Source organism: Notolepis coatsorum (assembly GCF_963971535.1).
Source record: "Notolepis coatsorum genome assembly, chromosome: 14".
Lineage (NCBI taxonomy): Eukaryota > Metazoa > Chordata > Actinopteri > Aulopiformes > Paralepididae > Notolepis > Notolepis coatsorum.
This window is the reverse complement of record NC_140178.1, coordinates 10,190,659-10,203,693: the sequence shown is the minus strand read 5'-3', so window position 1 is coordinate 10,203,693 and position 13,035 is coordinate 10,190,659. Positions and strand designations below refer to the sequence as shown.

The 13,035-nt window shown below is 40.5% G+C and overlaps 1 protein-coding gene across 1 annotated transcript in view; it reads left to right on the top strand.

Moving 5' to 3' along the window:
- Positions 1-12,703, top strand: part of LOC311240399 (uncharacterized protein) — a gene marked incomplete at both ends in the record, with an annotated part of 536,458 nt that extends 523,755 nt beyond the window's left edge. Inside the window, one exon of the mRNA XM_084328985.1 lies at positions 12,560-12,703. Coding sequence (XP_084185111.1) covers positions 12,560-12,703 — 144 coding nt within the window. The remainder of the gene's footprint in view (positions 1-12,559) is intronic.
- Positions 12,704-13,035: the final 332 nt, after the last annotated feature.

Here is a 13,035-nt window from a genome sequence, read left to right as displayed (position 1 = left end):
ATTGCTTTTGTCTGCGGATCAAGGGAGTACAAGCACCGACTCCTGTACCTGGAGTCTCTTTATTCCTCGTTGACTCAGACGGAGTACCCGAACATTCCTCTACCCTCCCGGCCTTACACCCGGAGGGAACCCATTGTCTCCAGTTGGTACCGGTGTTGCCCTATATAATTGCTACTATACAACAGGTGGCGTCAGCTTAGACCCATCGTAGGATTCCTGCTATTCTTAGTGACTTATGCTCTTGACTGACTTTACGTATATTCTTCGCCATACAAGCGCGACCCTAATTCTCATTCTGTAACCTAACGTTGCCTAATAATAATAAATTACCCTCCAATAGTATTTCTGTGTCAATGCCGTGTTCTTGTGGGTGTTCACCATCTATATTTGATGTACTGTCTGGCCAGTAATTAAAGTACATAACTAGCAGTGGTTTAATCTATCACAATCTTTAATACAGTCAGGGTTTTGTAACCCCTCAGTTACAATTATTATTATTATTATTATTATTATTATTATTATTATTATTATTATTATTATTATTATTATTATTATTATTATTATTATTATTATTATTATTATTATTATTATTATTATTATTATTATTATTATTATTATTAATGCTCTCCACCTGGTCAACCAAGACCACAATGTTTCTCTCAAAACTCCAGTCCTCCAAACCCACCTGGTCCCACCAGGTCTCTGACATCAAGGCCACCTCATCACTTCCCCTTAATTGGCTGGTATCAATCCCAGTTTCCTGAGCCTTTCAGCCATTGTGTAGTGTGATGTGTCCCTGGTGCCAGTGTCTCGCAGCCATTGAGCCTGTAGCCAAAGGTTGGGTGCTACCCAGTGGTGGTGAAGGAGGCCATTAATATCCTACACTGTAAAGTGCTTTGAGTGTCTAGAAAGGCACTGTATAAATACAATGATAAAATACTCATCTTGTTCATAAAAATAGGTCCTACAACTTTCGAATGCACTTGCCCATCGAAATAGGTCCGCAAGCCAGTCAAAGTGTAGGCCTAGGACCCTAGGTCATGCTGTGATCTCTAGTTCCCTCTAGTGGATTGTTCAAGTCACTGCAGGCTAAATTTTTTATTACAAAACAAAAATTATTAAAAGTCAGTACTCAACACATAATGCTGTAACTAACAGACAAGGTGGCTAAAATGACATGCAAGTACAGAAACAGAAAACAAAAAAAAAGTCTATAATAATATTTTAACGTATATAGTGTATATCCAACGAAATTACCAATTATACAAATGCCTTATACAGGATATACCCCTAATACCTATTTTCTAAAACCCTACACACATATGCACCAGCTCGAACCCCCCCCCCCCTCCCGGACCCCTCCTTGGATAGTACCTCCATTATCCCTCACTCCTAACCAGACACTACCATTATAAGCTAGCTTTTATTCTCTCCACCACTTTTTTTTTTTTTTTTATTGGTCTTTTTCCCCCTCCATTTTCGAGATGCTTCCAGCTGCAGCCGTTCAGACCAGCGCTTACAAGCCCCGCACATACAAGCCCCGCACATAGCAACCCCTCGCTTCCATTGGCTGATTTTGGTGACGTGATTTTGGGTCACGTTGCACGTTGCACTGCGGGATTGATTGATTGATTGATTGAAAACTTTATTAACAGATTGCCGTATGATTTGGGTCACGTTGCACTGCGGGATTGATTGATTGGTTGATTGATTGATTCATTGATTCATTGATTGATTGATTGATTGATTGAAAACTTTATTAACAGATTGATTGATTGATTGAAAACTTTATTAACAGATTGCCGAATGGGTACACGTGACCACAGGCCCTGATTGATTGATTGAAAACTTTATTAACAGATTGTAGAATGGGTACATGTGACCTGACCGATTGATTGATTGATTGATTGATTGAAAACTTTATTAACAGATTGCAGAATGGGTACAGTGACCGATTGATTGATTGATTGATTGATTGATTGATTGATTGATTGATTTATTGTTTTATTGATTTATTGATTGATTGATTGAAAACTTTATTAACAGATTGCAGAATGCAGTACAGCTCAATACACACAATTGTTAAGGGGATGCAGACCATGCAGTACTGTTACATTTGTGACATACAGTAAATATATACAAGGGGGAGGGAACTGTACATTTATGATGAATTGAAAATGGGGGACCCTGATGTAAACAAGACGGAAGTCTTTCTCTGGTCTGCATCCCCTTAACAATTGTGTGTATTGAGCTGTACTGCAGATATATTTCAATTGCCTTACTTATTTACATAAGTATTATAGGCCTACAGCAGTATTGTACAGACAGTCTGTGTGAAGTCTGTGTGGTTATCCAGCTGCACAAAGGCAGAGCAAGAGGCTCTACAGAGGGTGGTGAAGGCGGCAGGCAGGATTGTCGGGACTCCTCTATCAAACATCACCTCCGTCTTCACCTCCCGCTGCCTCCACCGCTCCAAGTGTATCATCAAGGACCAGTCTCACCCAGCACATCACCTCTTTCAGCTCCTTCCCTCAGGGAGGAGATACCGGTCCATACATGCCAAGAGTTAAAGATTTAATAACAGCTTTTTCCCCCAAGCAGTCAGACTGTTAAACGCTCATTGACTGTCCCCTCACGTGCACCATGCACTTACCTGGACTTGATAATCACTGTTACCACTCATCATGCACTTTATTTAAAATATTCTGTTATGTACAGTGTTATATGTGTTTCATGTATGTATATATTGTACTACGGTCTGTGGGAGCTCCCCTGAAATTTCACTCACGGTCATATAAGAGTTTTAATGTAGAAGGTTTTATTAATGAAATGTTGGGTATAAACTGGGAGGAGGTATGTTGTGAGGATGACCCAGAGGTTGCACTGGACTTATTTATGTCAGAAACAAATCAGCCCCATGGATAGATAGTAGCTTTTAATGAATTTTAATGAATGAGAGAGACATACTGTAGCCAAAAAAGCATCAGTGTGTTCCAGTTCTGCAGATGACAGACAAAAGTACCGTTCCTTACGTAAGTCACAAAGTTAAATAAGGTGAGAAAAAGGGAATATTTTAAACCATGGTTATATGATGTGAGAAATGATGGTAAAAATCTATGGAATGTTTTAAATCAAATTATGGGTAGAAAATCCAATGTCTGTACACCTTTTGTTGAGTCATATGGAATTGTCCTAACCAAACCATGTGATATTGCCAACCATTTTAATGATTTTTATGCAAGTAAGATATCTCAGCTCAGGCAGGGAATGCACATCTCAAACAATACAAAATCAAATTACATAATTAAGAATATCATAATGAAAGATAAAGGGTGTACATTTGATTTTCAACAGGTTGAGGTTAGTGATATTGAAAGGTTCTCCAGCTTCTGCTCCACTCTTCTTCTCTTTGTCAGCCTTTCTATCTTTTCTATATTAGGTCTGGAGTTGCCCTCATTAAAAACTGATTTGGAGTCTTTGGGTAAAGGAGTAACCTTAGCCTCCTTCCATATCTTTGGACATAGTCCCACTTGTATACATCTATTAATAATATGACACTGGACTTGCTATGATCGTAGCAGTAATTCTCAATAATTTACTATCCAAGTTGTCTGTGCCAGCTAACTTGCTGTCAGGTAGAGCCTGGAGTAACCTTTCAATATCACTAACCTCAACCTGTTGAAAATCAAATGTACACCCTTTATCTTTTATTATGATATTCTTAATTATGTAATTTGATTTTGTATTGTTTGAGATGTGCATTCCCTGCCTGAGCTGAGATATCTTACTTGCATAAAAATCATTAAAATGGTTGGCAATATCACATGGTTTGGTTAGGACAATTCCATATGACTCAACAAAAGGTGTACAGACATTGGATTTTCTACCCATAATTTGATTTAAAACATTCCATAGATTTTTACCATCATTTCTCACATCATATAACCATGGTTTAAAATATTCCCTTTTTCTCACCTTATTTAACTTTGTGACTTGATTACGTAAGGAACGGTACTTTTGCCTGTCATCTGCAGAACTGGAACACACTGATGCTTTTTTGGCTACAGTATGTCTCTCTCATTCATTAAAATTCATTAAAAGCTACTATCTATCCATGGGGCTGATTTGTTTCTGACATAAATAAGTCCAGTGCAACCTCTGGGTCATCCTCACAACATACCTCCTCCCAGTTTATACCCAACATTTCATTAATAAAACCTTCTACATTAAAACTCTTATATGACCGTGAGTGAAATTTCAGGGGAGCTCCCACAGACCGTAGTACAATATATACATACATGAAACACATATAACACTGTACATAACAGAATATTTTAAATAAAGTGCATGATGAGTGGTAACAGTGATTATCAAGTCCAGGTAAGTGCATGGTGCACGTGAGGGGACAGTCAATGAGCGTTTTAACAGTCTGACTGCTTGGGGGAAAAAGCTGTTCTTAAATCTTTAACTCTTGGCATGTATGGACCGGTATCTCCTCCCTGAGGGAAGGAGCTGAAAGAGGTGATGTGCTGGGTGAGACTGGTCCTTGATGATACACTTGGAGCGGTGGAGGCAGCGGGAGGTGAAGACGGAGGTGATGTTTGATAGAGGAGTCCCAACAATCCTGCCTGCCGCCTTCACCACCCTCTGTAGAGCCTCTTGCTCTGCCTTTGTGCAGCTGGATAACCACACAGACTTCACACAGACTGTCTGTACAATACTGCTGTAGGCCTATAATACTTATGTAAATAAGTAAGGCAATTGAAATATATCTGCAGTACAGCTCAATACACACAATTGTTAAGGGGATGCAGACCAGAGAAAGACTTCCGTCTTGTTTACATCAGGGTCCCCCATTTTCAATTCATCATAAATGTACAGTTCCCTCCCCCTTGTATATATTTACTGTATGTCACAAATGTAACAGTACTGCATGGTCTGCATCCCCTTAACAATTGTGTGTATTGAGCTGTACTGCATTCTGCAATCTGTTAATAAAGTTTTCAATCAATCAATCAATAAATCAATCAATCAATCAATCAATCGGTCACTGTACCCATTCTGCAATCTGTTAATAAAGTTTTCAATCAATCAATCAATCAATCAATCGGTCAGGTCACGTGTACCCATTCTACAATCTGTTAATAAAGTTTTCAATCAATCAATCAGGGCCTGTGGTCACGTGTACCCATTCGGCAATCTGTTAATAAAGTTTTCAATCAATCAATCAATCTGTTAATAAAGTTTTCAATCAATCAATCAATCAATCAATGAATCAATCAATCAATCAATCAATCAATCAATCCCGCAGTGCAACGTGACCCAAATCATACGGCAATCTGTTAATAAAGTTTTCAATCAATCAATCAATCAATCCCGCAGTGCAACGTGCAACGTGACCCAAAATCACGTGACCAAAATCAGCCAATGGAAGCGAGGGGTTGCTATGTGCAGGGCTTGTAAGCGCTGGTCTGAACGGCTGCAGCTGGATACTATTGCCATTTTCCTCCGATTTTCTCCCATCCCAATGTTAGTCGTATGCCAATTCCCAGTCCCTTCCTGATCGCTGCGCACTTACCCCCCACAGTCAGATCATCTGGGAGAGTGGAGGCTACCACGTGCTTCCTCCGACACACGTCCAGCCAATCACCGCTTCTTTTCACCTGGCAGCGCGGATTCTCATTGAGAGGGCGTAGCGTGTGGGAGGACCACACTATCCCCCTCACGTCCAATCCGCGCTTAGCAGGCGCCCCGACCGAACTGTAGGAGTCGCTGTTTACAACGACCCGGACCCACCCCGCCAGCTTCTCCCACCCTCTGATACAGCCAATTGTATCAGTGCAGACGGCCAGCCAAGCTGGTGACAACCCCGGAGCTGTGAGCTGGATTCGAACAGGCAAATCCAGCTCAGCTCCGGGGCTGGTGACGAACGCAATCTTCGCTCGGCCACCTAACCGCTACTCTCTCCACCACTTCTAACCACATTGACATTTTGGATTCGTTGAGACCCAGAATTCTTGCTGTAGATATTTCTTGATAAATCACATCGAGATATGTAAGAGACCAAACCTTCCTGCACATTTTTTCCGGTTGAAACCAGCGTGATGCGATCAGTTTTTTTAGCTACTGTGATACCCGATAAAACCAATCTCTTTAGCTGTGGATTTACTGCAAACTCAAAAACATCATTCAATAGTAATACAGAGGGGTGTACTGGTATATTCCAAGATACGTGTTTTGATAATTGATGGGTCACATCTTTCCAGAATGCCTTAACTGGTGGGCAGTCCCAATACATGTGCATAAATGTCCCTTTGTCTCCATTTGTACATTGGGAGCATTTTGAGTCTTGTTTAAGGCCCATTCTGTTCAGTCTTACAGGAGTCAAGTATGTCCTGTGAATATAGTTAAGATTGATTTGTTGATGGTCCGGGTTCCTTGATGTAAGACGGACATTTGCCCATGCTTCTTGCCAATCAAAGTCACTTTCCAGGTCTGGTATATCCCTCCTCCAGACAGAGTCTAGTTGGAGGGTTTCATACGAGGACGTTAGTAATTGATAATAAAAACCTGATACAAAACCTCTCAATGTTTCTCTTCCATAGAAGAATTTGTGGTATCTGTGGTGTTCAACTGGTATGTCTAATGGAACACTGTGAGACCTCAAACATAGGCGTAACTGTATGTAAAAAAGCCATGTGGACTCCGTGAGGTTAAACTTTGTGCATATTTCTCCATAACTACAAAAACCCTGGTTATTAAAAATATCCCCTAATGAGTGTATGCCTTGCTCTTCCCATATAGGGAATCTTATAGGACGTTTTTCCATTAAGAGTGCATTGTTATTGAATATGGGAGTATGATTATGCCATTTTTGAGGGTTAGGATATTTTTTTAGTGTTTCACGCCATATCCGGATTGCATGGGTAATTATGGGGCCAAATTTCCGCTCACAGTGCTTGATTGGTAGTTTAGTGTGTGCTATGTCCTGGGGATCAAACCATATTGTCAATGGTCTTAATGTGTATGCCTTAAAATATTGGAAAAAATCTGGAACTGCCAAGCCACCGTCTGCTTTATTTCTCTGTGCGGTGGATCTTTTTATGCGAGGTGGTTTGTTATTCCAAATAAATTTGTATGTGGATGAGTGTAATCTTTTCCAGTAACCCTCTGGAGGGGGTAACGGTAGCATTGAACTGATGAAGTTGATTCTTGGTAGTACATCCATCTTAACTATTGATACCCTTGCCTGTACTGAGTTTTTAAGTTTTGCCCACCTGTCCAGGTCGTCTTTGATTTTGTTCTGTATTTTTGTGTAATTGTGCTTCACCGTTTGTCTTATGGTGGGAAATATTTCCACACCCAAGCATCTAAAATGTTTTACCATGGGTATCTCACCTGGGAGGGTTGTGTCTTTTTTTGCATGGGTGTTAAGTGGAAGGAAAGCCGACTTCGGCCAATTTATTTTAAATCCCGATAAGTCACCAAAGTTCTCTATCAACTTGAGTAGATGAGGCAATGTGGTGTTGGGGCTTTGCATGAACAATATTACGTCGTCCGCATATAAACTAATTTTATGTTGTGTGCCCTTGATTACGATTGGTTCTATGTATTGGGATTGTCTTATATATTGTGCTAAAGGCTCTAATGATAGATCGAATAGTCCGGGACTAAGAGGGCAACCCTGTCTGGCTGAGCGTGATACCGGAAAGATTTTGGAGATGAATGTACCTGTTGTAATCATGGCCGATGGGTCTTTGTATAATACTTTAATCATATCAATGAATCTTTTTCCTAACCCCATCCTTTCTAATACTGCCCATAGAAACGATCATTCCAGCCTGTCAAAGGCTTTCATAGCATCCAGGGACAGCATCGCCTTAGGTATGGTGTCTTCTTTGTCTGCATCTAGTACGTGCAGTATTCGTCTTATGTTATCATTGATCAGGCGACCTCTTATGAAGCCAGTTTGGTCCGGATGAACTAAAGACGTCATATGCTTTTGTAATCTGATGGCTAATACATTAGAGTACAGTTTGACATCGGTTCCGAGGAGGCTTAAGGGTCTGTAACTACCGCACTCGGTGGGGTCTTTGTCTTTTTTGAGAAGGACTGAAATGAGTGCAATATTGTCGTGTTTATGGAAGCTCCCCTCCTTGACTGAGTATAAGATCATATTTAGTAATAAGGGTCCAAATATGTCCAGACGAGAAAGATACATTTCTGATGGGATACCGTCTCTTCCAGGAGCCTTACCATTTTTCATTTCGGATATGGCCTTCTTGAGTTCCTCTAGTGTGATCGGTGCTTTTAACTGTTTAGCGTCGTCCTCCGAAAGTTTAGGGAGAATAATTTGATTAAGATATGTGTCCAATTTGTTTTGATCAAAGGTCGTTTCTGATTTATATAAGTCGGAGTAGAATTCTTTAAATGTATCGTTTATTATTTTGGGGTCTGTTACAAGTACTTGTTGTTTTCTAATGGCAGTTATATCTGCAAATTCTGCATTAATTCTTAATCGCATGGCTAATAGGTGACTAGGTTTAGAACCTTGGGAGTACTGCTGTTGTCTTGTGCTGCGTATTTGCATTTCCGATTTTTGTCTGTATATGGCATTGATCTCTGTTTTTAGTACGTTAACTTGATTTTCTAGTCTAGTTGAGTTGTTGTATTTTAAAGAATTAAATAACGTTGAGTAAAGCGTTTCCAGTTCAGACAGTTTTGTGCATTGATTCTTGCGCAATATGGAGGAAAATCTATCCGTGAAATCCTTGATCATACCCTTTACCGACATCCATATTATTCTGGGGTCTTGCACCGCGTTTGCATTCTCCCGTAGGAATACTGTAAGAGCTTCTTTGAGTTGTGTAATGAATTCCTTGTTGTTAAGCAGCATCGTATTAAAACGCCATCTTGGGGCCCGGGAAGATAGTATACCAAATGTTGCTTTTAGGAGTAAATAACAGTGATCTGAAAGTGCATTGGGTATCATTTCCACTTCATATTTATCAAATAGTCTCGGGGATGCAAAGACATAATCAATTCTGGATAATGTGTTATGTCTCGCCAATCGACAGGAGTACTTTCGGGTCGTGGGATTAAGTGAACGCCATAAATCATTTACCCCTGTAGTCTTTGACCAATCTTTTAATGCTTTAGATGAATTTTTTTGTTCGCTGGAAAAGGCGAGGTAAGATTTGTCCATCCTTGGATTCCAAATGGCATTAAAATCCGCACCTATTATAAATGAGTACTCGGGATGGTTTAACATTTCATCTGTTAGTGAAGTGAAGAAACCCTCTTCGTACAAATTTGGGGCATATACCGCTGCCAACGCTATTTTCCTGTTATTGTGTACAATCCTAGCTATAGTTTGTGTTGTTTGTTTATCCCACCAGTGTTCCATATCATTATATTCAAACTAGCCATAATCTATGCATGTTTTTGTGTAGTTTTTGGTAATGCTTCTGGAGTGCGAAGCTACAATAGATGTACATCCAATTATTGAGGTCCCGTTGAGAGCCGAGCTTAAAAACATATATATATACAAATAAAAATCCCCTATTTTCCCCTCACCCAGAGAGTCGTACAGGCCTGCGTTCCAAAAACACATCCTCCGCGTATGACTCTCTCCCTTAGGCCACCGGATTGCCCAAACTGAGTTTTGTAATCCTAATCTTCCTATGCTAATTGCCATAGGATCTAACATTTTCATTCTAATACAATAGAATGTCGCTTTTGGTCTTGCGCCTTCCCTTACTGTAATGAAATATTATGAAAAATGAAAAAAAAAAAAAAAACTTTCATCGATATATTCATTTGAACCCTCTACTAACTTATGTAGGAAACATCAGGAAAAAGGAAAAGATTGTAGAGAAACATTAACACCTTAATATGAAGAACAATGGAAAAGAACAATGTAAGTTAAAAGAGAGATAAAAAAAAAAAAAAAAAAAAGATAAAAATAAGGAGTGAGAGATAGAATAATACTCAACGTGGAGAAGCCACTAGAACAGAATTGAGTAATTAGATAAAAGAGAAAAACAGAGCCTTTTAGAGCTACAATGTGCCAATCTCTTCATCAGTGGAGTGATTACTTAAATTGTTAGAATAACCTTGTTGTGCTCATACGTTTAGGTGTGGTTGATTTTTTTTTAAGTTTTATTAAGGCCTGATTAAACTTCAGTCAATTGATCATATGCTATGTTTATACACACCGGATGTTAATGTTAGAGTTGCAAGCCTTCGTTGTTATGGTGCATTATATTCTAGAAGGTTGTAGATTACACTAGTACTAACAGACTGTTGTGTTCCAGAATGATCTAAGTGACCCAGAGCAGTCGAGCGATAAGCCCAGAATCTTCCAGATTGTTCTTATTGTCAATGATATGTTCTTGTCTCCACGGAGACCAGAGGTCTGAAAATATAATGCATTACGAATCGTATTATACACAATTTGCCTTGGTGTAGCCGGCCTGCATATCATCTGCTACTTTTGTTGAGCACAGATAAAGTCATTCTAATACTGATATACACAGAGAAAGAGAGAGATGAGAAGGCTTATCTGTTTTCAGACAGTGTTTCGTTCTGCCTTGGGGGTACTGCTCCATATCGATTCCAGTATTCCTCAGCTTCTTTAGGCGTGTGTAATCCAATCCTACGGCTGTCTCTGCCCACGATCGATAACAGCGCCGGGTATGCTAGCCTTGGTCTGAGGCCAGACATGAACAATTTCTGCATCACCTCCTTGTAGGGGAGACGTCGAGCGATGGCCTCTTTGCAAAGATCCTCGTAGATAAATATTGAGTGTTCATTATGTTTCAGCTTTCCCCTTTGGATGCGAGCAATTTTGATGATGTCATCTCTTATTGCCGTCTTCCGCAGAGTAACAATGATGACTCTTGGCCCGTTGCTTCGTTGCTCCCGAGTACCGATTCTGTAAGCTTGGTCCACTGTCGGCACTGTGTTTATAAAGTTGTTACCCAGAATCACTGATAGCACTGTTGGAAAGTTGTCGTCTGCGCAATTGACTGCTTCATCAAGTCCTACAATGCGGATGTTATTTCGCCTGTAGTAGCGTTGGTTTTCGAGTAGCCTCTCCATCGCTTCATCTTTAACATCTTGTATTTTCCTCCGACATGCCTCTTCCACCCTTTTTATCTCATTTGTTACCTGTCATTCCAACGTTGATGGTGTTCTCGTTCATTTTGACTGCTCGTGTAATATCTGTCACCGTATTCTCCACTGTCGTGATTTGCTCGGACTGTACAGCGACCGCTCTCATAACCTCTTCGAGTTTAGCATCGACGTGTGCTTTGAATTCATCTTTGAGTTCCTCGATGTGTAATTTGAAAGCGACCATCTGTTCTTTCATCAGGATAGTCAGTGAGTTGAAGTCGGGTGGTGTAATTGTACTGCTTGTGTCAGTTGGTGGTGGCGGTGCTCTTGATGTTGTAATGAGTTTTGATTGGTTCTGCAGAAACGCTCCTAGGTGTGTTTAGCCATCAAACCATTTATTTTCATAGAACTATGACCCAAAAACGGTTCCCAACAAACATAAATGTGTTAATATATCTATGTAGTTCATATTAAAATATCATATCCTCTCTACACACAGATCAATAATTTCACTAACAAAAGCCTCTAGCAAGCTTCGGCCCCCATGTCTATCTGCTATATATTTACTATCTATCTACAATCAACCAGATTAGATGCACTTTTTTAGAAAATATAGGTTTGTGGTCCCAAATTAAACATGCATTATAATTCTAAATGTGCCAGAGTCTGACTGACATACCAGTTTATCATACATCAGGTTTGACACATGTATTTATTTTGTGTGCAATGGTTTTGATTGATTGTATGGTTGTTACTGTTAACTCTGAGTGTGTGGTCAGAAGTTAGATGCTATTAAAGGCCCATAGCAAACAGCTGCATGTGGAGCCAACTAGAGGCCCTCAACCCTGCTTTAACCCTAACCCAACTCCTGACCTTTAACCTAACCAAAAAGCTCAACTTTACTTCCTAAATCAGTTAATCCTAACTTCAAATTTCTCCCATTTTAAAATGTATTGGGAGGCTCTTGTTCCACCTACTAGAGCACTTACTCCATCTGGTGGCGAAACCCAATATGACAGGCAGCATCCTAGACATGGTGCAGGAAAAAAAACAAATTCATAAAGCGATGAGTTTATTCATTTGTCACGTGACCTGACCTTGCCGGATCATTGGGATAACTCTCTCAAAACAAAGTGGGTGGCTCTGAAAAGAGCCTTTGGGTGAATACGGGTTAGATGGACAGGGAAGTTTACTTGGAGCTGGTGTACTTGGTCACAGCCTTGGTTCCCTCGGACACTGCGTGCTTGGCGAGCTCACCGGGGAGCAGCAGGCGGACGGCGGTCTGGATCTCCCTGGAAGTGATGGTCCTACGCTTGTTGTAGAGAGCCAGTTTAGAGGCTTCTCCGGCGATGCGCTCAAAGATGTCGTTAACGAAGGAGTTCATGATCCCCATGGCCTTGGAAGAAACGCCGGTGTCGGGATGGACCTGCTTCAGGACTTTGTAAATATAAATGGCATAACTCTCCTTCCTGGACTTTCTGCGCTTCTTGCCTCCCTTGGCGGTTGTCTTGGTGACGGCTTTCTTGGAGCCCTTCTTGGGCGCTGGCTTGGCTGGCTCAGGCATGATGATCAGTCGGAACTATAGAGCAACGAGTGTGGAAACAGAAGCGCACTGCTGCCATTTTATATGTCAAATTGTGCAAATACATCTGCGTGGCTTCTTGTATACGATTGGTTGAGAGGCTTTGTCGCACATTTCCCGCGCACAGGAAGCTATTTGCGCGCAAAGCCATAATAACCCAACTATATTATTGTAATAAATACGTGAGTTATACCAGTAGCAGGAGAAACTGCTACTTAGCAGGGAAACTGCTATTTATCCAGATGCCGGAAATAACCAACTTCACAACCGGGTTTACAAGGAATACCAACTTTATTTTATTTAAGTCCTATGCTAAACAATGATCTGAGCTATTA